The sequence below is a fragment of the Clinocottus analis genome, unplaced genomic scaffold (genome assembly GCF_023055335.1).
Source record: "Clinocottus analis isolate CAN_PGR_092001 unplaced genomic scaffold, fCliAna1.0.p SCAF_7, whole genome shotgun sequence".
Lineage (NCBI taxonomy): Eukaryota > Metazoa > Chordata > Actinopteri > Perciformes > Cottidae > Clinocottus > Clinocottus analis.
This window is the reverse complement of record NW_027176229.1, coordinates 11,256,706-11,283,371: the sequence shown is the minus strand read 5'-3', so window position 1 is coordinate 11,283,371 and position 26,666 is coordinate 11,256,706. Positions and strand designations below refer to the sequence as shown.

The following is a 26,666-nucleotide window of genomic DNA, read 5'->3' as shown; positions in this document are numbered from 1 at the left end:
AATAAACAGAACTTGAAACTGAGCCATCTTGTTTCCGTCTCCTCTCTGTTGAGAGTTGCATATTCACGGTACCGATGGCGCACTTGCGAGAAAATGGCGGCAGGTAAAGACAAAGTTTGTCAGCTGACGTGCAGGCGACATTTCAATTATCTTGGAAACAGGAGCTTAGTTGGGTGATGTTAAAAATTTGGATTTTGCGGTAAGTTTAGGAGCAAGCCAGAGAAAACCTCTGCTATTAACTTAAGTTTTGGTTAATTGATCATTTCTAATAATTATAACAATTTGTAACAGCACGTTTAAAAAATGGTCTGTGAGCATGCCGATGTCTATTATTCCTAAAATTGGCTGTAATTTCTACTTCTGGTATTCTCAAACTCTGGACGAAGAGATTTACATTTCTCAGGAAGTGTAAACCCCAATTAATATATGTCTGAATATTCATGTCTATTACAGACCATATTGTAAATTGTCAAGCAATATGCTACCTCAGAGCTTCAGCATCAGCTTCAGTTGGTCTGTATAACGTTTCTCTTCTTTTCTTTTCTTACCATGCAACAGTAATAATTATAAACCTTTAAAGAATCGCCATACACATTGCACTGACACTGAAAATACAGACAAATGTAAACATCCTGTTCTACTTAACCCAGTGTGGTAGGTGGCAGTATGCACCTAAAAGTTGGCCTTGCAGTTCCACAAAAAGGGCAAAGAAGAAGACGGCAACACTAATGCCGAAAAGTGTAGAGTTGCATAATGTTCCTGAAGAAATTGACAAATATACGCAGGATTTGGACAGACCTATATACAATGGACCGTGTGAACACCAGTCCTCCTAAAACTGTTTCAATGATGGATCAGATAATATAAAGTCATGCGCGGCATTCAGTTCAAGTTTAATCATGTTACACATTTAAACCATCCTTGGTATATAAAATAAAAAGTTTATATATTTACACTGCGAAATTATTTATAATTTAAATTTAATTCCCATTTAATTTTTTTAACTAAACTTGTATAAAAGTGTGTTTAGGAATCACTAAATTATCTATTTCTGTGACATGGGAATCTGCTTACAATTATGGGAATAATAGTCAGATTTTGTGGTAAATTGTAAAACATATAAAAAATATTTTTGAAAGAAAAGCAGATATGCTTTTAGTTGTAGTATTTTTATAAATTGCCTCAAGAAGAAAGACATGTACCCACCACTTGTTTTCAACTATGTTCCTGCCAAATGCAGTTCTGGAAAAAAAAAATTAATGAGCCCTTAATCCATAAATAATCAGTCCCTTGAGTGTTAGAATATCTTATTAGTCCAGTTTTTCTTTTTTTATACGGTATAATATACGTTGTTCACTGGAAGTAAAAGAGTTCAAAACCTTCTTCTGAAATTACACCAATTCTTCTGGTGCTCTCATGAGAGGTGAGCGATGGGAGGAACAAAGAGAAGACTGAAACTGTGACTGGTTGAGCGCCTGACGGAAGAGAGGTGTGATCGACAGTAAGTTGATCGTCAGCAGACCGAGGTACTATGCGCCAATCACAGCAACAACATACACTTACAGAAAATGACCGTAATGTACATTTTTGTTGCACTCCACGGCTCCAGCAAACTAATTCATAACCATATAATGAGTCCAGTACAGAGCTGCCTGGGGAGAAAGAAATGGTGAAGATAAATGGTGTAAGGAAAAACAAGGGGGAGCCAAGATGACAAAAGGTCAAACAAACTACCCCAGTCCAGGGCACATTTATTTTTCCACAAGAAACACACAAACATGCAACAAGGTCATCACAATTCAATAAAGACCGATAGATTAAGAAGCCCTTTATAGTTTAATCAATGTCTCTCTATATCTTGCTTTTAGTTGATCTCAGTTACTCTTAATGATCCATTTTAAATAGCAATATGTAGAGCCCGCTTAATAAGAGAAATGAAACCACAATAATCATGATTTAAAATTGTCAATTAAAATGGATACTTTAGATGTAAAACTATCCTGTGTTTAACATGTGGTCAAAAGAGTGAGGAGAGGGGCCAAACGCTGCCTCGTCCCCATAAATCAAACACGATAGAGGAACAAACCGTTCTAACTAACTGGAGTAAAATGCAAAACCACAGTGCTAAATCACCAGAAGACCTGGGTAATATCTCTAAAGAAGCTATGATGTTTCAAATGCAAAAAGCTATGCATATGAAGGCAAATCAATGTCAGCATCCGCCAGCACAAATGAGATCTGTGCGTGCGTCTGAGATCTAGTTGAGTAGTGTTGTTGTGGATTGTAACCCAACTTTATACCGCCACCTAGCGCCTGGGTCTGGAATAATATCTTGCCAATCCAAAAACAAGGGTTGAAGCCAATTAGTGATATAATGGTGACCGTGTCCACTTACTGTCCAAAAAACAAAATTAAAAAGATTTGAGAGCAAAGAGCAGTGATAGAAGTCATGCACCAGGGGATGCTCCTTGTCCTCAAAGCAGTGATGTGAACGCGCTTTCAAAAGTAATGAGGGACCTCTACACGCACGCATGGGTGTAAATTATGCCTGCAAAATTGAACGTTGATTAGCCTTCATATGCATTGTCAATAAACTTGGTCACAGTTTGGTTAACATGCACCTCTCGGAGAACATTACTGTATCTTTAAAGGACATGAACCTAAAATGTGTTTAAGATGCACTCGGCACACATTCACACACACATTCACACAGACAAAGAGACACAAGCACACATTATATCCACACACAATGTTAAGGTATCATTTAAAAAGAGAAGTACAGTTTGCAGTTGACACTATTAATTAGTACAACTGTTTACTTCATGAATGAGGATTAAAGTGATTTCACTCCTTATTCCACTTCTATTCAAATGCAAAGTAGTATGCTATGAATCATAATAAGAGTTATACAGCAATGTTGTGTAATAATTATTTTCGAGACAATCATCATTAAAAAAAAGACATCAAAAATATATGTTTTCTAGTACACAGAATGTGATCTTCGGATCGCAACCCCTCTGTTTAGAATCCACGAGGTTCAGTAGGCACCCCATAAAGAAAACATCCATTGTCATCTCAAACTAATAAAATGCCTTCTTGCTACACATATATCATGTATAAGATCTTAAAAATAGTAAATTGCATATACATCACCTCACTCAATCAGACCAATACCATACCATGATTTATTCATCAATCCCATATAAGTCTGTACACACCTGAAAAGTCTTGAGGGCCTGCAATCATTCATACCACAAGGCCAACACATGGAAAGGAAAAGTCAAAGAAGCAAACATTTGGATTCCTCTGGTTAATTAAACTTCTCTCAACATGGAAAAGATTCCCTGATAGGTTGGAAGCATTCTCTCTTGCTGTCCCGTATTATAAAGGGAGTCAAAAAGGTTGTGAAGGAGAGAACTTGAGATGGAACGGGCCAAACAATATCTGTTTTCAACACCTGGCTCAAATAGCACACTTACAAATACTCTAAGTGGTTTGTTACAGCCTGTGCAGATGCCAAGAAAGTAGTTGAAAGCCCTCTAAATATATATATATATATATATATATATATATATATATATATATATATATATATATATATATATATATATATATATATATATATATATATATATATATATTTCAGGGGCCTTTAAAAAAAGTAATTCAGTGTACTGACAACTGACTCCGGTTAATCGCATCAATCGATGCTTTAGTTGACTTCAAACAAACATTGAGAAATGGCTTTATTTAACTCAGGTGTGCCGTTTTCACCAACAAACTGAACAAAGATTGGTGACTGCATCCATTCGCATGTTCTGGACAAGTAGAAAAAGAGAAATGGCCCATTTGGGGGGAACGGACATCTTCATGCTGCTAAAGCTCCCCACCAATAATAAAGACACATTTACTGTATTTATTGGAGTCCCACAGGGGATCAACTACACAGATTCTACATTAAGGTAACGAGAGCAGCATACGCTAAGACTACTTGTAATATAAGACGTCCATAACATGTCGTACATATTTCAGTCCCTGACATACTGACAAATTAATCTTTGCCAGATATGATGTATTCATGTTAACATGTGCCGGTGTATAGATATGTGGGCCATCTTTATATTTACGATATAGAAGAGTATAAAAATAAATTAAACTTACACCATTGACTCAAATTGAGCTTGAATTTAAAGATATATCACATCTGCAAATGTATATCAATAGATCAAAGCATCGCAAGCCGGTTTATAAACTTCAACTTAAAAAAAGACAGATTTTGTTGCTATTTTATATTTTCCTAAAAATGTAACGACTGGTTAAACCAAACTGTTGCCTCAAAGTGCCATGGAAGACTATGATTCACTTCAAAATTAAGCTCACAGCTGGGTGCCCATGCTATAGACCTTACATCAACACCCCCTCTCATTAAAATTGATCAGATATATTATTGGAGAATTATGCAGCACTGGGTTATCTTTTATCTCAGAGCGTAGAAACAGCACAAGACCTCCTCCAAGGACTTTCAAACAGTCTTCATCCCGTGGGCTTAAAATATGAGGGGGATATACTAGAACAAGGTCTGTAGAATGAAGTGCTGGGCTGTTGCTGGGGAGGACGAGGAGGAAAGTGGGGGTATACATCAGAATCGGCTATAAGGACTCTGCATGAGCTCACACGAAGAATAAGATGTTTCTCTGCTCGCTACACAAGCAGTGGAGTCCTGTGTACTTCCCAGCAGAAAAGAAGTTTAAGAGAGATGTGTGGCTCTCTGGCAAGCTAAAGCCCAAGATGGAGAACTGTCGGTGTTTGAAAGAGAATCATCCATCGGCTAGAAGCATGTTCAGCTTTTCTCCTAAAGGACCTCAAACCTATTATTGCCACGGAGCCTGCAATCATCCCCTGTGTATGGTCAGAATGATGGATTGTGAAGATGCCTGGATTTGTCTCCAACAGGGAGAAAAATAATGAGGGATTTATGTTCACAGAGGTCATCATCATCAGTGTGTCAACAAAACAAATGAGTTTAACCTTGGAGCCTGGCAAATCCCTTTTCACAACCTCAGCCCGTCAAGTCACCACAACTCATAACTAGCATCAAACTGACTGGTAAGATGCTTGTTTCATTTATTTCATGTCTCCTCTCATAGACAGTTCACAAGGTTAACCATACAACATACGCTTCTTACCAAACACTAATATTTCATTGCCTTTACCTCCCTGGAATCTAATTTGTGCACGACAGAACAAACTTCCATTTTAGAGAAGTGACCAAAAGTCTAAGAAGTGAAACAGGTCAGAGATGCCCAGTGCAACTTAACAGACACACTTTCACTAGCAATCAATTATTAGCATAAAAGGGGGAGGGAAATAAACAATTCCTTTGGATGAGTAATAATGCTGAAATTCTCTTTCCAATATCAAGCAAGAAACTGACCCGATTGCAGATATTTGCCCAACCTTCATTATGCAGCGTTAGTCTGGGCCATGCATTCTGGAGTTCAGCATTTACAAATATGGACCCATTTACAAATATGAGCCCTCATCAAGTGCAGAGGAATAGTTAGAATCTGAAAGGGGTTAAATACAATTTACCAAGACAGAAATCTCACCTTGTCTTTGTATTCATCAACGCTCTGAGAAAAAATTTGGTAAAACCACAACATGCTCAAGGCATGGATCAAGAGACAGCAGGAGGGAAACCTTAGGTTATTACAAATAAAATAACGACCATAACCACACCTTGGGTTAGGGTTAGTTAGCGTCCGTTGCTCTTGTGCCACCACTTCCGCAGGAAATTTTTGTTTGTGGGGAGTAATGAGCTGTCGGCTACTTGGTGGCCCGTCATGCAGGGTTCTGTCCTCTGGGAGAAGGCGGATCATGTCGGGTCGTGTTCCTGTGAATCAGCTCAGCCGGCCATCAGTTCTTCAGGTTGTCCTCACCAACACCCTGGGCCAACAGCTCCGTCACGACGTTGTCCAGGTAGTTGGGGTCGGGATAGCCATGGCCGGTCAGGTTGGATCCGAATTCTGTCTTGTGGTGAATCTCGTTCCACACCACCGTGTCTGACTCGCCTGTCGTACTGGACGTGCCGATGGTGAAGATGAGGCGTCGGTCCCAGGCCATGATCAGCAGCTTCAGTACCTGGTTAGACAAAGGTATGATAATACTTAATACTGAACACAAATGGAAGATATTGTCATGCTTTTTAGAAAACCAGGGTTAAACAGGTTACTTAAGAAGTTCTATGCATCAAGGTGGACTGTGATTTACTCAACATGGTGAGTTTTACTGTTCGATCATAGTTTTCTTGGACTGGTGTCAGAGCTTACCTTCCTGCCTTTCTCATTGTCAGGGAGGTAGCAGTGACGAGGGAACCCTCTTGCACTGAACTTCTTCCCGGGGTTGGGGTGCTCATTGGTCTGGTGAAAAAAGAGCAAAAAAAGAATAAAAAGCGTTACAACTACTTATCTCCCAATTAGGACTTAATTGTGTATGAAATGTCAACAGTACCCACAGGGTGAACTTTATTGTTCACAATGCTAATAGTGGCCCCTTGTAAACAATCTTTTGACTACGCTACTGTAAATATCCAATTATCTCTTTCAATATATTTTTTTAGAAATTGCTTTCAGGGCTTTAATGTGAAAAATCCTCATATATCCACGTGGGCATCTGAAGGGGTAACCATTGAAATCTACTTGTCTGTGTGCACCAGATTACCCCCAAGCCTTATTAATTAAGGAGTCACAGGTAGTTACAGTTGTTTTGTTGTGACACATTGGTCTTTGTTTTGGTGAGGCTTAAATTGTGTGGCAAACAAAGGACTGCATTTCCAGAGCATGCCTTTATTAGAAGCAGATTAAAATGTTCAAATGGAGAGTACATGACGGTTGTGATGAGATGGACCAACAAACCAATCTGAGTGCAAAGCAGCAAAACGATACTGAATGTATAAATGGAGAGTGATGTATTGTTTCTGTTTATTTCTGTGATAATGCTCATTCATTTGGTGATTGTAATACTAATAATATTTAGCAGAGAGGAGAAAGAGAGGCAGGAGAGCTACAGACATGTTCCCTGAAATGTTCTCTGGCAATAGTGCTGCTACGCTGACCTCAGTGGGCAGGTCACCCCCATTATTCTCTATCCCCTGGGAAATTCAGCCTGTTCTTCCACTGGAAAAAGGTCAGTTTATTGACTCTATTATAGCTCTTTCAGCAGTCAGGATGAAATATGCAAACCTTTCATCTCACCAACCCAAACATGCTCTCCTTTCCACTGTAAATGTGATGTAAATTTAAAATGACCTTCATTGCATTGGTTTTATGTTCCTTTCAATAATCTATGTATTTGGTATATATACTAAACTAAATGATGAATTAATGACAAAAACCCTGAAAATGAACACAGAGTAGAAAAGAGTCTCTGCCCAGAACCACTGTGTGTTCCTCAGTGGCTTACATAGCCACAACACCTCACCTTCCTGCACCGATAACCCTCAGTCAAACTAAAGCGGATAAGCAGCAGAAGAAAGGGCTCCGATTTAGGGAGGACACACTGTGGATCAGGGCACAAAAGCAGCATACGGGATTTAGTGAAGCAACACAGTTCTGACCTGGATCCCAGCAGGAATGTCGTAGACGATACGGATGCTCTTGGAGTCCGGGTAGCCAGGCAGGCAGTGAGGGATGACGTGATACTCCATCTTCCCAGGAGGCTGTGTGCCTGTTTTCTCCCCGTAAATGGTTTTGCATGTTGGACACTGAAGACTGCCATCCTGGATGGATGAAAATATGAATTTAATGGCATTATAATAATAACACAATGCAATGCTATTGGCATGTATTCTTATAGTCATATTGCATTATTATATTGTCAGTTCACAAAACAAAACAACAATCTTTTCTTGACTTCACCTAAAGTGTTTTGTGGGCATATAGTTTTGGTTTACACTGCATTTTGAGATGTCTGTAATTGTGTTTTCTGTCTTCTTTCCAAAACAATGGTGTTACAGCAAACCTGTATTTAAAGCTTCACTTATTAAAATTAAAATATTGATAAGTGAAGTGAATATTGAAAAGTGATATTAAAATATCATTGACAATGAAATGGCACATGCTTATTATGTGAAGGGGTTTGCTTGTGGCGATGAACCCACAGAGAATTATCACTCAATCTGCAGTTTCCCTAAGTTTCAGCTCATTGTTTTGGTTTTACAAAATTAATAATGTGTTGATTTGGTCCCTCTCACTGGTGTAAGACTGTAAATAAAAAAGACTGTATGTTGACGGTCCAGCACTAAACAACAGAAAGACAAAGTTAGCAACTGGCTTGAGAACCAAGCAGAAAGACATTTGTGAAAAAGGCCAAACCCCAGGTACAGAAGAGATGTTTCCGGTTGCTAGAAACCCAAACCCAAATGCATGCTAATGTTGCTCTAAATCTAGTGGATGTGTAAATATGCAACTGTTTTCAAAAACGCTGGACAATTCAAATTTATATATATTTACTGTGAAGTAACAAAATGTTAATGCTGCCCCCAAATGGTAAAAAAAACAAAACAAAACAACAACAGCAGGGGGCAAGCAAATATGTTTATGGATACTTCCAAACCTGGACAAACCAAACTATTCTCATCTAATGGCTAGATACCACCTGAGGTAAGTGAGAAAATAGGAACTTTGCACAACGTTGCCTTTTCATATGAATTGATACATTGCTTGGATATCAATAAAGCGTTGTTGATGTTATATTGATTACATCTGCTTGTAGTTGCCTCTTCTGCATTAGCAAGCAGTACATTTATATTTCATGCGAGGATACTGAACTGAAGTGAGCGGAATTCATAATGATTTTACAAAGTCTGGCTGTCAAGACTGATATGATCTGATATGACTGGATAAGATCCCCATCTGTGTACAGCAATATTGAAGCCTGATCATCTGCCAGTGCCATGCAATCCAGTTAGACATCACTAGTTTATAATTTGAGCCTAGAGTGACATCATAACATCGTCTGGCTCCCAAGCTTTTACCCACCTTATTGCCATTGTTGTACATGGCCACCAGGCACAGCAGATGGTACATGTGTCCACACTTGCCAAGTTTGCCCACCAGTTCTGGCTTGATGCCTTTGTGATGCAGGATGCCTTCATAGCCTGATGACATCACCAGCCTCTCCATGCAGATGGTACAGTCCTGCAATAGCCAAGCAAAATACTTCAGCCGCCATCCTACATGATTCTGTATTTATGAGACTTTCACACTTATTTAGGGGATCAAATGGTCCCGGAGGGGGTACACAACTTTTAAGTCTTCTGTGTGTGTGCGCGTGAGTGCTGTTTTTCCCTTCTTTTTCTTACCTCATCTGGCACCACTTTAATCTTCTCTGTGTATCTTCGCACCACATCCTCTGGGTTTTTACCTTGTCATGGAATAAACATAAGCCAGATGAGATGACCACCAGAGAAAAAAATATCTTACTACTTACTTACACCCACATACCACAAGTAAATATGAAAAAGAGCATGATGGACCACTGGATGGCATTTGCTTGTAATTTATACACAAGAGAATAACTATAGTTGCTGTAGTAGCTTGATGTTTCAGTAGTTGCTTTGGCCTGTGTGTGACTGCAGTCCTTTATTTTCTGCTGAGAGTGCGCATGTAAATGTAGTATACATTTCTGTGATGTTGAAGAGGAGGTCACCTTCAAACTGGCACATAACAACCCAGCCTTCCCTACACTCTCTGATAATCCGGCGAGCATGGCTGAGAGCACACCCACAGCTTACACCCCTAATACGCTTACAGGCAACCTCTTTTCCCCCGCAGCCTTTGTTTGTTCATTTGAGGGACAGCCAGGGAAGAGAGGGAGGGAGATCAGTGGAGAGAGACAGACTGAGCCAAAAAACAATGTTAAGGTATAAAGGGTAGAGGAGGCAGAGAGCTGTGAAAAGGGGAGGAGGGAAAACTGAAAAAAAAGAGGTGAAGGACAGAAGAGACTCATTCGCTATCATCGGCTTCATTAGCTGGATTAGAAAAACCTTTTTTCTGTACAAAAAGCAGAAAAAAATATGCCCAAATCTCCCTGCACGAGAAAAATCACATCTCCATTCGACTCACAACCCTCCAGTATCTCTGTGTTCACATTCAGACTGCACATACAGGGTTCAACTTTAAACGGCACGCAATTTCCTTACAGTTTATAACGAACGAAAGGCCTGTGGCATGGCCTCAGGGATGGCATTATTGGTCTTTATGTAAGGCATGCTGATGTTAGCATTAAGCTCAAACCATCGCTGTGACTATGTAACGTTCAAGCCTCACAGAGCCACAAGCATGGCTGGAGTCTTTACAGACTTAAGTTTGTCAACCCGGTCTCACTCCCAACTACAAAATAGCGACGGCTGGTCATTGTCCGTCAGCGTACCAAAGCACTGCACTTTCAACCAGGGGCGGACTGGGGAAAAAAAGTGACCTGGGAGTTAATGTCAGACCGGCCTACTCAAAACACGACACCATGCGTTACACATGCACTCAATGCATCACGTGTGTGTGTGTTTTTGTCATAATTAGCATATGCAATTTGGTAGTCAAAGATCACAACGGAGCATGTTTTTTGGCCATAACTCGAGTCCAAATGGACACTTGTGCCAAGTTTTAAAAAATTCCCTCTGGGCATTTTTTTAAAACTTGGCACAAGCATCCATTTTTTGTGACGCAAAGACTCAACGACTTTAAAGATAGCAAACGCACAAGCTGCTGTCACAAACGGGAATGTTACGTACCATCATAGGTAACGTAGGGGATCTGAAAGCCTCTAAAGCCAATAAATACAAAAAGCCTCAACCTAATTTCCTGTCAAGATGGAAGTTTATTTTGAAAGAACATTATGCTTTTAACTCGTGGAACCCCACATGCCTCCCCTGACACATCTACAACTGATTCCACAGGGCTCCATGGAGCGTCACAGCTCACGGCTTAGGGCCACTGAGCAAGTGTTAGTATTTGGTGTGAGAAGGTGTTGGCTGAGTTTATCAGAAGTTATTGATTTTCAGAGGAGATTCCATGAAAAAAATGGCTCAATAAAAAGGACCCTTTTTATTGAGAGATTATTCATTCACCCTTGTGATTGGAGACATAATCCTTTGCAGGAACCTTCCTGTAAATGTACAGTTGCATATCACATCCTTCCTATCAAATTATAGAAAACTATGGTGCCTGTGAAATACAGCGTTGCTGCATCATCTGCTCTGGAGGGTTGAAGAGGACAACCACAGTGCAGGGCTGGACGCCCAACAGCCTCACTGAACAATTAGGACAAGGGCTCCCTTGGGAGGCCATCGGTTTCCACGGCTTTCATCGACCAGCACTTACTTATTCGAGCACAACGGCGTCCAACTGAACATAAGATCCCCTCTCAAACCAGCTCTGTACAACAGTACCTTGTTAATTACTTACACAACTGCCTCTGTTGTGCAAGTACTGTAACACCTATAAAATTGTTACAGTAACACTTTTACTGCCGGGGCTCATAAATCTGAACTAGCAATCATCATTACATTTTATAGGAGTTTTTTGAAAGGTAAAGCAATGCTTTCCTAACTAAGCATCAGCGACCTTGGGTGAGGTTAGATTTATTGCATCACCCTCACTGAGCTTAAATGAGAGGCATTACATTAACAATTATAATCACAATAAAAAACAGCTTTGGTTTTATTCGCATGCTATACAACAGACTCAATAACAGCTGATATGGAAGAATCCAGCATAGCTTGGCAGGACAGAGAAAGTCTGCTGACAGTCAGTGGCCTATTTCTTTCCTTAGAGCATTTTGAATGTATTCACTAACACACCATGAGAATACAATGGTAGCATTTACACTTCTTGGTTCACTTCTTGATTTCCTCCATCTTACCTCTCCTCAGGTGCTTTTTCTTGGTTTTGCGGCGCATGCCATTGATCCCTTGCACAGGCTTCATGTCGCTCTTGTTGATGGGTGGTGGGTGCAGTATGGGCTTGGGAGCCCGAGTCAGGCAAACTGGCAGACCTGCAGCGCACATCAGGATACCTGTCATACCTGACACACACACACACACACACACACACACACACACACACACACACACACAAAAGTGGAAAAAGCACTGATTGTGAATGTCTTTCAAGATCAATAAAAATCACTTTAGTTGTTTTTGAGCAGATGGTAGACAGTGAATGTTGACTAACCTGCCAGTGCCGGGTGCACAGGCCCAGATCCAGTCAGGTTCTTTACTGGGAGGGCAGGAACCCTACACAAGGAAAGAAAGAAAAGAACTTTCTGGAATGGTGTTTTTCAAAAGTATCTTTTGGCCACAGAAAGTGACAGACACAAATAATACATTAATTTAGGGTCATACTACCACCTTTAGTGGCCATTTTGGGACATTAAGATCTACACAAAATATTGATAATTTCATCTGTGTGGCCAGGGGTGCTTCATGCTCTATAAAATATTTTTTTCATATACCTAAAATTGACTTGTAACCTCTAAAAGGATATTCTGGCCGTGCTCCGCTCGCTCCGTCCTTACTTGCCACAAAAAAACACTCAAGTTAAAATGTCACATGTGCTCCGCCACATAGACAGAGACAACTTCAATGGGTTGAGACAGCTTGACTCGTGTACAAAGCACTGCAGCAGAGCCTGATTTAGGATGACATTTGGAGAGGGTGGAGTTCATGGCAAACACAGACGACAAAGACAGTTGACTTGTGCACTCTTCCAGAGCTGTGGAGCACATTGGACAAAAGCACTGCAGGCATTAATATGAGCATACAAGTCAGTGAGTCTCTTTTCAGAGCGTTGGAACTTCAATTCAATCAGAATCCGACAGAAATGACCACATAGCAGCAGAGCTCCTTTCCTTAGGCTAAACATATGCCTTAGTGTGACAACTGAAGTAACAATAATAAAGTAAAGTAAGTTATTTTCATGGAAATGTTGGCTTCATTAAAAATGCAATTGCAAATATATCTCGTTTTAAATCACATTACAATTCAACAAATGAGCAACAACAAAATTGCACCAGATGTGAGTTGGACGTGAGGCACAGAAAATCAAGTCAAATCTAAGCTTCAGGATAGAAAAGGCCATTTCCATATTTTTAATCCTGTTACCATCTTTATCCCACCCCACATTTGCATTACAGTTCTAACAGCAATGTGCATTGTGTCCCTCACTGACTTGTAAAGTTATGTGCATCATTATATTGCTTGCAAAAAACAAAGGAAACACAACAGGGACACTCTCTAAAAAAAATACTCCATAGCACTACTAGCGGTCAAGTCAATAATGAACAAGTCCAGAAACATTCTGATCAAGTTGCATGAAATGAACTTGAGAGACTGCTTTCATATTAGTGAGAGTCTCTGTTCCTGTGCCAGGGGAAGCCCTTCTATAAGCTGAGTGCAATAACGGACAAGGACGTGAGGCCTGGGTGAGGCTGATGTGTCCCATCGCAGTTAAGGACTTACAAAACATTGTGTCTCTGATGTGAGTCAAAATATACAGCGATGTGCAATTGTGATGAACACGTTATGTCAGAATGTTTAATTCAGGGATGAGGAACTGAAACAGCTTGGATTTTAGATGCAGGATTTAGTTTCATGCTAAGACTACAACAATTGAATTCACACCTTCGACCTCTCAGGCAGAGGAAGTGATGTTCAAGTGACAAACATGTCAAACATGAACATCAAAAGTAAAGTGATTGGGTCAAGTAGAATGTGATACACAATACAATCAATTCAGGAGCGGCCCAGTAGAGGAGTTTAAATATGCACTTAGCCCGAAATCCAATCAGATTTAGACATGAACAACCCCCTATTGTATGAATGCAAGTGTAATTTGGCTTCTTCAGTGAGAACACTGTCAAACAAATAATTTTCATTCGGAGAAGAGACAGCACAACATGAGAACTATTAACATCATCTCATTGTGTGCCGTCTGCATGCTTTGCACAAACTCCTGTACGCATACAGTATACAGAGGATCGGGGATCCGTATAGCATAACATTAATTATAGATGCTTTTCATCTTTATTGCTTTCCAAAGATCTTGCCATCACCCAGAGAGTGTATTGCATAATAAATATGCAATGTTGATGAAACAGCTGTAGACTGTGTGATTGCACATCCAGCACCAGCTACTGATGGTCATTGGCTTCGAAACTGAAAGAAAAAATAAAACTTATGTATCTCCGCTGTTTATAGTTCATTTTTTACAGAGACAGAGAGATCTTTCCATGACAACAATGTTATTTCAGCTGTCAAGTTTTGACAAGGCACTTTCAGCGAACCAGACAGGACCTTTTCACCTCTACAGTTCTTATGCTTTGCCAATTCAAATTTTACAGTGTTTTAAGTGTTCATTTATTCGCTCCCTTCTGACCATTGAGCCTAGCTCCACTCAAACCTTTGATGGAAGACAGTATATACTACTGAGAGAAAGAAGTCAAATGTTGTAATTTCTGACCTAAAACCTATGCAAATAAGTGATAAATCCAGCCCCAGCATACCTAACCTATTAACACCACACCATTTATTGCCCTTCAGGTCAAGGCTCAAGGGTTGCTGTCCCTCGACCGTCTCTAGCTTCCTTTCTTGGGGAAATCTCCAGCCAGCCTCAAGGACTTAATACGACTGAGAGCATTGTGATTTCCCAAATAGAGAGAGGCCATATTAGGCCTGGTTAAAAAAGTGCTGATGAAGGACTAATATCTTCTCATCGGTTTATTATGCACCATAAGGACAGTGAGAGAGAAAACGGAGTGAACAATTGCATATTAATATGTAGACAGTATATATAGCAGGAGACCTACGCCTGCTCCACTGATGGAGAGTGGGGCACAATGCACCTGAAATGCCCAGAGAATAAGCAATACTGACACAAAGATTACCAAATTGCATCAGTTTTGTCCATGTAAGCGCTCATGGTTTATTCATTATTTTTTAATAATAATTTGTATCTTGTGGTGAGCACCAGAGCAGAGCGGGGCAGCAGCCCACTGAGGGAAAATGATCTCTGCACTCCACACATCCCTCCAGCCGACACTCAGACGAGCAGTCTTAACACAAGCATATTGGAGCTCATAAACAGCCAACGGCAGCATACACATGCATACACACGTATTCCTTTTGTGTGAAGACAATGCAGTGTACGTCTTAACTCATTTAAATACAACTGTGCATGAGCAAAGTGCCTAAGAGGAAGTGGTTTGGTTGACAAAAAAGACATGAGAAAAATCCCCAGAGATCTTGTGACATTCTTTTTGTTCATTTCACCTCAAATTGGTTCCTTATTGTTAAAAAAGACAGACAATTCCATACTGTCACTTCTGATCTGATCACGCTATCTAATCATAGATGTCTTTTTTATTTTACTTTGCTGCTTATTCTATGGAAATAAATCTAAAAAATTGCAGCCCTACTTTTGTGTTTAACAGTAGAGCCGTAGGTAAGCAAGACACATGTCCATGACAACGTTTTAATGCAAGTAAAGGGCTGTTTCAACCCAGTAATACATTAAAAACCAGCAGATGGTGCCACTGCTAATATTTGTGCATGACAAACAGATGACACATACACAGTGAGAAACAGATCTGATGTTTTACATTCTGAGTTCACTTCTTTGTTATCACTCTGAGCATGCTTGTGGGAATCTGCGAGTGAATACACAGTTCAGGTTTGTGTGTGTGTGTGTGTGTGTGTGTGTGTGTGTGTGTGTGAGGCTGTTTGCATGTTAACCACAATCATCCTGTGTGTCAAGCCACTCGTCTGGGAACCGACGCACTCCACCTCACCTCCTGTCGTTCCTCTCTCACACTCGCTCTCTCCGTCTCTGCAAAAATCTTTTGTGCTGCGAGGTGAAAGAGTCACCTCCAACAACTCCACGCTCACCACAGCTTTCACTGAATTCTTAAACTACAGACGAAATGTCCTGAATAAGTCGCCCCATAGTCGTTTTCTACTTTATCACATACAACTTAGCACACAGATGCATAATTTCCGAACTGCTTGCTGTATAAAACAAGGTCATGGCCGGAGCAATAACCAGATACGTTTCCTTTCAGTGACACAGAAATAGGCCACGGAAAGTGAAAGCACGTGTGCCTGGTTGAAGGACGGTTTTATTCAAACATGCAGTAAGTATGTCTCTCCCCATGAGTGGTAAGAACAAAGTGGAATCAAATTAGATCAAGAGAGGGTTTATTTTAGTAAAAGAAAGCAGGATAGGGGACTGAAGTATTGGTTACAACGCTACACACACTTCATTTCCTTGGCTCCATTCGCTGAATCGTTCTTAGGTCAGAGCGCTCAGCTGAAGCTCCCATTTTTCCTTGATCCATTATTCATTCTTCCCCAATGGAGCTCTGCCTCCATGGCAAATAGGTTTCCACTTCTCCACCAGAGCCTGCTTCTCATGCCTGACCTTGCATACACACACCCACACCATTCCATGACACAACAACCATGGTGTAGAGTCATAGTAACAAAATAGTTCAAGGCAGGGGCAACAGAATGATCCAGGCGAGTTGCAGTATTTCACGCCTTTTAGTTGCCAACATAAGCTCATAGAGCAGTAACCGTGGCAGACACACATATGAAAGAGATGGGTTTTTCGTCAGTAAAATCATCTGCAGCCTCATTCTGCAGATCCATTGATCAGCATGTCAACACAACTATGAATCAGCAGAGAAATTGAAAGAGAAGTAAAAAGACATAACATGACAGACATACAAGCAGACATCTAGATTGTTTCTTTGCTTTTTATATGTTTCGATTTTTCTCAGCTGAACTGTAAGTTGAACAGAATGCAAGCATTACAGACACACTATAACAAGTATGAATGACTGTGTTTGCAAATATCATTACCCTGGTGGAATGGCTCCTCTGGCAGTGCCCATGGAAATGCGCTGGGTGCCCGGTCGGTTCAGGTTGTTCTGTCCGTTGATGGTGAGTGCGTGGTGGCCATGGGTGGATGAAAGAGATGGCATCATGGGGGAACAGGGGAAGTTGGCAGAGGGCAGCGGCACCTGCACCTGTTCAGCTTTGACTTGCCCACCTCCCATACTTATGTTAATGTTGTTGGGGCCGGAGGAGGCGGATGTCGGCGACCAGAGGGAGGTTCCAGCAAAGGTGTTGCTCTGCCGCACTACGGCGAGGGTTCCTGCGGCGCCCGGGTTTCCCGCTGTCCCTCCGTAGAGCTTCCGCCGCTGGGAGGCCAGAATAGCATTAGAGGCGGCTCTTGTACTGTTGACCAGGATGCACTGCTGGCAGGAGCAGGGCTGGCCGGAGCTGGCTCCCACGGGCCACGATTGCGACTTGGGGATGGAACCCATGATGAGCGGGTATGCCAGGTCCATGCGTCTCCGCAGGCGTCGCTTGCGCTGGCTCTGCCTGTTGGTCTGACACATGCTGTTGAAGTCGATGAGGTAGCAGAAGCCCAGAGAAGTCAGGTCAAGCCAGGGGTGCTGCTTCTCGTAGGCGTTCTGGATGGTCACACAGATCTCCATGTCATACGGCGTCCACGAGCCGTTGTCGTTCTCCCACTCCCACACCACGCCTTTCCCCGGAGCAGACGACGGCTCGTAAAAGTTCCTCTGCACTGGTCTCATGGTGCCTAAAAGCAAAGGACAGACGAGAAGGGGAACGTGAGGACAATCACAAAAAAAACATTGGTTATGGTCAGCTACTATGCATGTCGAGGTGGGCAGGACAAAAATGAGTGACAAAATGGAGGAAAAAGATCACTAATGATGAATGGAGAAATGTGCAAAAGAATAAACATCATTGCATTATTTAAGTGCAGATCCATGAGTTCTGCATCTCACACATATCTGGTGGCTTAAAACTTAAAACTATTTAGATTCTGTCCCTCCTTTGCTCATTTTGTTTCAAACAAGCACTTTATTGGATTGATCTGATAATTAGTGTGGTTGCACTTGCTGCTCTATTACAGCTCTGCACGAGATGAATGAAAATTGTAGAAATTCAAGTCAGCCTTTGATGTAAGAAGGCAAACAGCCAGCCTTGTGAACAGGCACCTTACATTTTTAACAAATTAATCAGGACAAGGTTTGCAGTTTGAGTAAGTTGAATCTGCGTTGTCTCCGTCATAAGGAGGGACTCATGCATGAGGTGGCTACTCGATATGTAGAGGGTCCTCTGTTTTGCAAGAGGCTAAATTCCTATCGCACCCTAATTATATACTTGGATTAGGTACTGACCTAATCAGGTACAAGGCATATTGGACTTTGGCATTATCTGTAATTGATAACCTCGCTGACCTGTTGATGTTTGGACAATCTTTGTTTTATACCACTGGGCAGTGTTTGCCAATACATCCAACATATGGCTCAACGCTGTCTGAAAGGTTTTTAGAGCTTGCTAATCTAGGATCTCTGCTGGAGATCTGACAGATCTCTGACAGAGATGGGACGCAGTAGTGAAAAATATCCACAGCAAATGTCCATGGTGGCCTAATCAGCTTGTTTTGTTTTGTCCAACAGTCCAAAACCCTCAAACGTTACTGCTTAGACGTTAATCAGATAACGTGCCTGTATTTCATCAGTATTTCCAGACTGAGGTTTTAATGAGATGTGGAGAGCATCTTACCGCGGCTAGGCTTTCGCAACACAGCACCACACACATTTTTCTACTTATGAGAAATTTTCTTGGTAAAGCTTTAAAAATGCAGAACAATGGTTTATTTTCACCATGACATTGGAATTATGTTAACTTGAGAAGAGAAATTTCCGTTATAATTGACAATGAATGAAGTAAATAAAAAATTGTGTTAGTGATAACTAGCACAAAAAAAACATCAATAGATTAATCTCTCGTGACATTAGCCTGCAAGGGTAAAGTGCAGTTTTAATGCTGTTTCTGTTTCAAGTTCATCAAGTGAGCTAACAAGTGTTGAAAAAAATATTTGACCAACTGATAGAGATGCGGCGTAACACTTATATCCGCCTGACGGAACGTGGTTGCCAACTGTGGCATTAAGTCGGCTCAAGATACAAAGATAAATCGTAACAAGCTGGCATGCACATGCCAGTGAAATCCCTCCCCTCAAAAAGCTCTGCCTGTGTATGCATGGGCGTTCAGGGACACAGCATTATACCCATAATCCCTTGCTGTCTATGTCTGCAGGATACGGTGACAGGAAGGAAGACGATGCCGAGCCAGCAGCGCAGTACCTATGCTGATGGCCACTCAGTTCCCACCTCCATTATAACACAATTCCTGTAGTTACATGCAACATCGGGACGCCGTAGCCTATCCATCTCCCCGCTGCACATCTGCAGGGCACTCCGACCTCCTCCATCCCCAACCTAATTTAACAGGTAAATGCACACTCACCTGCCAGGGAGGATCAGGGTGATAGTGGAGGAATGGGAGTGAGTGCAGAGTGGATGTGGGAATGAGTACAGCAGTTGGTGGGCCGCGGAAACCCCTCATCTGGCAGCCGGGTGCTGGCTCCGGAGAATAAAACGCATCAGCAGAATCAGCCACTCTGACCTTGAATCTCTGCTGCTAAAGGACTCTGCTCGACGGCTAATGTCATTTAGAGCTGCTGAGAATCACAGACACACACGTCTCGCACACAACTGCTAGTGAGCTAGCTGCTGCTATCTCTCCCATCTTCACTCGGTCGGCCATGCACAACCCTATCTTGCATTTTTGCTAAGGAAAACAATAAATATTAAAATGATTTGCCTAATAAAACCCTCAATAATTTTCTCTGGGCTTTTAGCATAGTGGTGGAAGGCTTGCCTCACATCTGAACCTTTTATCCCAGACCTCCTGAGGGATGCATTAGGTGCGACAGATTCAACATGTTTCTGACCATGATCAATGGTGGCAAAGCTCTACAGAGTGCTGCTCAATGGTAAAGTTTACCACAAGCTTCATACATGTTTAAACATGTGGAGATGTGTTATTCCTGAACATCAATTTAAAGTTTTTTGTACAAACAACTTTGGTGAGGACAGATAAACAGTATATCTCTTTGAAAGCCTATTAGTACTGGTAATTGTTTATGAGCGCTCTGATGGAGCCTGATGCATGAAATGTGCTCAGCTGAAAGTTTTTCTATAAACAGTTTAGTGGGCTCGGAGGGACGGTTGTTCAGCAGTCCCACTTTCAACCCGATTTCCTCACTGTAGTTAAAGTGAGGCGAGGACAGAGCTTTGCGCATCATTCACAGGCCGACTTCCGTTTGTGCCTCTCATGTATTACCATTATGTTTCAGTCACAGAACTAAGCACCTAGTTTCCATAAAAATAAACACCAAGAGATTTATTGAAAAACCCAGAAGGTAATTTCACAAGACTTACTGCTGCTCTGAGAGTATTTCCGAAGTCCTAAAACACTCATATAACCATCTGGATGAATATACATTTGTTGCACATTAAAAAAAGATTTTGAACCAGTTTCTCAAGCTTTTCAAAATCGATGAACATTTATTTTTCAGAAAATCTGATCTTTACATCTTGAATGTAATGAACAAACTGGGCTTATCACAAACCAAACGTGAATGTAAATGTTAACATGACATAAAACTCTGAACTTTTGTTTATTTTAGAATACGATCACTTCAGTTTATTACAACTAATATTAGTAGAGGGGCCATTATTATTCCAACTTACTAAAAGAATTGCCAGTGTTGCAATAAAGTTGGATTATCAGCTGGGGTCAGACAAAGTGTAACACCATTGTTACCAATTGGCCCAAACCATAAACATTAAATTTAAACAACCCAGAACTATTCTTTAAATATTTGCATTTCATGCAGGCACTGTACGGGTCACTGAACAGGGACCTTGAGAGGAAAAGCAGAGCCCACAACAATGAGTCCTGGGGCCTCACATAGAAAGTTTTATTAAAAACATACAGCCTGAAAATCTGCACACTGCCTCCAATTCTGCTGAAATTCACTCCTGTCCCTCTGCTAAGAAGCCAAGACTGAGTTGTTCCTGTTCTCCTTGTGACCCTTTAAGCTCTTCCTAGCAGGAAACCAAGTGAGAGTGGCCACTTCCTGTCAGACCCTGTGTGCCTTTGGATGCCCTCCCCTCACTTCCTATGTCCTCTCTCCCACAATGTCCTCGAGCTGTCCTTGCCTAACACCAGCGAGATTCCCCTGGTTGAGCTGTAGCTGTGTGATGTACAGCCCCGTCAGGTCTCACAGTGGGACTCTAACCCACTGTCACACAGCCAGGTGGGTTCAGGGTGAGCTTGGCTGCCCTCACACATCTTAGCAGGGGGAAAACAACCTGCAGTGATGTGTTCACCGCACGAAGCGGTGACAGTCTCTGTCCTTGATAGTTTTGTTTCCCTCTGGAAGTGAAGGGAGGCCTGTCTGTATAACTCTTTTAAACGGAAGGATATGCTACATCAAATTGTAACATCCTTGACTGCCCTTAGACGCCTGCTGAGGGGAAGATAGCAGATTGGCAATCTGATTCAAGATTCAAGATATTTTTTTTGTCATATGCACAGATAACAGACAGTTACTCTGTACAATGAAAAGCTTATCTTGCTAAGTCCTCCTTACACACAGAATTATAATACAAAAAAAATAGAATTAAGAATACAAGAAAACATTGCTATAAATGCTAATAGTATAATAAATTGTATGAAATGAGGAACATACATATGACAACAGTATTACACAATCAGTTTCATTGAGTGTACAAAGTGCACTATGCATTGCTACAAATGTATGAAGTATCTGATGCTTTGTTGTTTATTTTGGCAAATGATTTTATCAGAACTGTTAACAAATGCAGTTAATGCACATAATGTATGTAATTTGACAGGCATTGTGTGTGTTTTCATATGTTCGTTATATTTAATTATTTGTATCTACTCATTTATGCTGCTTGTGAATAATAAAATAACTGATTAAAAAAAATAAGGGCAACAATGTGGCATTTATATACAGGCCCCCAAATCCACTTCTCTTCAGCTGGGTCTCATCTCGGGAGTAGAGCGGCTTCCCTCCACGCAGTGAGCAGCACATCCTGTCTAAATATGTCACAGATTATTGATGTGTGTGTTCCTCTCACTAACACCTCTGTGGTCACACAGGAAAGTGTGATGAAAAGACCCTTAATGCAAAGTGTCGGTGACGCGCACCTGATGTGTTACCACCTGAACAGCTGCTGCAAAATGCATGAGATTCAAGCATTGTTGTCATAGAAACACTGAGGTTGTGTTGTCATGGAAGCCGTCCCTCGGGCTGGGAGTAGTGAGAGGAGGACTGGGGGATGCTGCCTGTATGCGAACGTTGCTACTATTCCTTTCCCTCAGCACGGCGGCATCAGAGTCAACTCTCGCTGCGCTCGCTCATCTCATCTGCTGCCGCCGCAAGCTTTCCCCTCGCGCTCCACTGTCTCTCCTGGCTTCTCACCAGCTCTGTCTCTCTGAGCCATTCTTCACATTTTCCACTCTGTCACTCACTGGACCCCATCCCACTCTCACACAATGCCCAATACCTGGACAGAGAGCAGCATCCTGCGTCATTGAGTTAGGGCCCACATCACCTTGTATTTAATGCTCTTCTCTGCTCTGCTGCTGCGGGAAGAACGGCAGACGAGAAGTGACCGAGGTCAAGCTCTTAAATATATCCTTATAATTGGCAAGCCTCATCAATTTCCCCGGGGCAGTGTTGAGCCTATTAAAACGTACTGCTGCATTTTTCTTTTTAACTACAGGAGCGAGGCCAGGAACAGGTCCAGCATCATATGGCTCAATGCTGTCTGAGAGGTTTTTAAAGCTTGCTCATCTAGGGTCTCTGCTGGAGATTAGGCAGATCTCTGACAGAGAAGGGACGCGTAGTGAAAAAAATCCACAGCAAATGTCTATGGTGACCTAATCAGCTTGTTTTGTTTTGTCAAACAGTCTAAAACCCTCAAACTAATTAATTTGAAATGATACCAAAAAAAAGAATCCTCATCTTTCAGAAGCTTGAACAGGAAAATATTCGTCCATGTTGGTTAAAGAAATTACTTATTAAACAGTATACAAATCCTGAGTGTGAGTATTACAAACTATTGTGCATTTTTTTGAAAATAATAAGCCTTTAAATGATTTTCAAATTAATTTGTTACTCAAACTTGACTACCTGGATTCCATTTCATTGTCTCACTGGTACCGTGGCCCTTTTACATCTGTAATTATGACTGGTCCTTTTTGTCTTTATTATCAATAAATGTGTCAGAAAATATCCTTTGGCTGAATCATTTTACTATTTTTTTTTCAAGAAAAATCTATCTTTTGAAATCTGGCAAGTATTAGTCATAATAATGACTAATACTTGCCAGATTTTAAATTCGGTGCACATGTTTCAGATTTTGTCACGAGTTCTCCTTATTACTACATAGTTGTTTTCATCCTTCCTGCCTGTTTAATTATTCTTCTGACGCCAGATCATCTCTCATTCCCTTCACCTGGTCCTCACGCCTGTGTCACCTGCAGCCCATTCCCTCGTTAGTCCCTCGTTAGTCCCTCGTTAGTCCCTCGTTAGTCCCTAACTATTTAGGTCCCCACACTTGCATTTGTCCTCTGCCAGACTATCTTGTGTGTTATTGCCAAGCACTCCAGCGTACCCTTATATTGTTCCTGATCTGCCTGTTCTGACCCTTTTTGCCTGTCTGTTCGACCTTGAATTTTTGTCTTCCCACTTTTTTGGATTTGTTTGCCTGTTTGACTGACCACAAGGTTTGACCCTGCCTCAGCGCGTGTAAAGAACTTTACTTCTCAGTCTGTTACCAAGTTGTGCTTTCGGGTTTCAATACCTGTAACCTTACAGATTTTTCAGTTAGCGGAAATAGTTCTTAATTTCATTTGATAGTTAGTCAACTTTTGTTCAAACAAAAGACCTACAAAAGGAGCAAAGCTTCAGCGCAGGCACAGACCATGCACTATAATCAATACAGCCCCAGTAATATCCTACATATGAATATTGAACATATGATATATATGCAAATAAATTCTACAGTGGAGGAAATAAAATAATTGAAGCTCGTTTGATGTTTTCACATACACCCCAGAGAAAAAAAAAGGACTTTCATCTCCCAAAAAGGCCTTCACAAACAATACACCCAAGCTGGCTATTAGATATGAGGAAGATACAGAATACTAGAGAGGTTAAACATGCATCACAGACAGATAAAACATCTGGCTCATAAAGATTTAATGCTACAGCATATGAATCTGATAAGAGGTGAACTTCTCATTTAACGCTGGTATCAGTGAGGCTTAGATGTGAAAACTCGCCTGCTTGAAAAGCGTCGTCATACCTGAACATCAAAGTCTGAGAGATCTGTAAGAGCATTATCTGCTTATTAACACATACCCAGAGATCAGACACCATAATAATGAGGATGACAGTCTGGCATTAAGCTGGTTTAACAGCATTATATGTTACAATACAACAGCTCTCCTGCTCCTCTCTCACAAAATCACATATTAAAGCGCATTCTATATACTGAGATGACACTTTCCCTTTCCCAGAATGCAGTTCTTTATAATGAGCTACACTAGTGAAAAGCGACTTGGATTCCCTTAAGCGCCCTCGTCCTCTTTGTCGGCAAAAGTGATGGATGAACAAAAGTGGAGGAGCTGCCGCTGGTCGGGAGGCAGGAGACACTGAAGGAAAGAGGAGGGGAGGGAAGAGAAGGAGAAGGAAAGAAAAGGAAGAGAAAAGGGGATCGCAAAGGAGGGGGGACAGGGAGAAGCGAATGAATCTGGAGGATTAAATAGGGATGAAAAAGAGCCAGACTAAAAGGGAGAAAAAGAAGAATACATTTTACGTGAGAAAGGAGGGAGGGAATAGATACAGAAGAAAGCATGTGATGAGTGGATGTTTTCTGCCAAATAACAATAAAAAAGAAGGTCTCACTTCTGCCCAAGCTTAGAAAGTGAACACTGCAGTAAAACAGGCCCCGGTAATACCGTTTTGCTGCCAGCAAGACAAAGTGTTGAGGAAAAGTGGCTTAACTCCCACTGAAACCATCCTCATTCTCAGCCCCTTCAAATCTGCAAACCCTCCCACAGCCCGGCCCGGGGAGCTGGCCAGTTACTGTGCACTTGTGCAGAGTTTGCAGTTACTTGGGTAACAAAAAAAAAAAAGGGGGTGGATAAAAAAAATCTTGAGAAAATGAAGTTATAGTCCTGTCCACCTGCCAGCTCCTGTACTGCAGTGAAGCAACAGACCCTGAAACAACCTTCTGACACTGTGGATGTCCTCAGCTGAGGAGCCAAGGATGCTCTATGACTCACTTTGTGTGTATAATCAGTCAACCTGACTGTGTGAAAACACCAAAAGTGGTACACGCTGAAGAGGTGAGTGTGCATGTGGGTTCCACTTCACACCACTTCAGCCTCATCACGTCCAGCAGGAACCTCGTTAACGTGTCAGCACCATGCGTGTCCTCACCAGGAAAGGGAGTGGGAGGCACAGCTCCAGGCACTGTTATCACACACAAGCACACACACACACACACACACACACACACACACACACACACACACACACACACACACACACACAGCAATGGCTACACACGACACAGGCCAGCACTGCCAAGGAGCACTGTCAGGGTTACAGTGAAACAGGCTTCTGGTTAGAAGAGAGGAGTCACTCCACTCATGGAAAATAAAATCTTGCAATGTTCATTATTTATGTAACGTCAGCAGATCTGGCTTGTAATTTGACAAATTGAAATAAGCTTATTTAGTCAAAGCAGCTTTTGACAACAATTCAACGTCTCCTTCTAAGGTATGACATTTTCAAATGTTTGGGGATTCTTGTCTGCACTTCAGAGGCTTTGTATTTTATCGCAACATTTTCTTAGATCCTCGACAGCTGCCAACTTATGCCTCAGTGCGACAGAGCTTTCATATTCTGGCATCAGTCCATCAGCAGTGCCAAATAATACTGAACAGCATATGAAACAATTAATTGCCCATAACATGCACCAAATCCAAATTTGTAATCAAAATGTATCAATGTTGTATAAATAATTTATGTATTTAATAATTGGTACCACTACTATGCCATAATTACTGCATTACTGCTTTTGTATTTAAAGTATATAACTGGTTCCCCTGAGGCGAAACTATCAGCTGCTGTTCTTCAGCTTTGTAAATATTTAATCAAAATGTTTCGGAGTTCAGATTGTTTAAACATAGACATTATTTTCGGGTTATTTTTCTTATTTATGTTTTTACCTTCCAGAGCACACTATTATTATGTCAGATTAAGCGTTGACTAAACATAACCGTTCCTCTATCTAATGTTCTTGCTGAATACGGTTTTATGGGAATGGGAAACAATATAAAATTTCCAAAATCATTTTAACATTTCTGTTTTACTTTTTGTTTCGTAGACAGCAACAACAAGTGTTTAGTCTGCTTTACCTTTCCACTAAGCTAGATAAGGAAACTGTTTGATTTTATTTAGGTGTATGTTGGCCCAATTATTACTTGTATCAACATCAGAATGTATAAAGTATTGATATATTGTATTGCGTTATTAATGTGAGGTCAAAATTCATATTCTGATGTTTACCAATGAGTGCCGCATCCTAGAGCTGACCTTGCACCGCAGACAGCA

General features: G+C 41.2%; 1 protein-coding gene across 1 annotated transcript in view; it reads right to left on the bottom strand.

Moving 5' to 3' along the window:
- Positions 1-3,650: 3,650 nt before the first annotated feature.
- The window catches only part of dtx1 (deltex 1, E3 ubiquitin ligase), a 34,761-nt gene continuing 11,745 nt past the window's right edge, over positions 3,651-26,666 (bottom strand). The window contains exons 3-10 of the mRNA XM_068566577.1: positions 16,916-17,663; positions 12,231-12,292; positions 11,920-12,081; positions 9,362-9,423; positions 9,039-9,197; positions 7,616-7,777; positions 6,330-6,419; positions 3,651-6,141 (exon numbers count right to left, since the gene is read on the bottom strand). Of these exons, the coding sequence (XP_068422678.1) occupies positions 5,917-6,141; positions 6,330-6,419; positions 7,616-7,777; positions 9,039-9,197; positions 9,362-9,423; positions 11,920-12,081; positions 12,231-12,292; positions 16,916-17,663 (1,670 nt within the window). The 3' untranslated portion in view covers positions 3,651-5,916. The remainder of the gene's footprint in view (positions 6,142-6,329; positions 6,420-7,615; positions 7,778-9,038; positions 9,198-9,361; positions 9,424-11,919; positions 12,082-12,230; positions 12,293-16,915; positions 17,664-26,666) is intronic.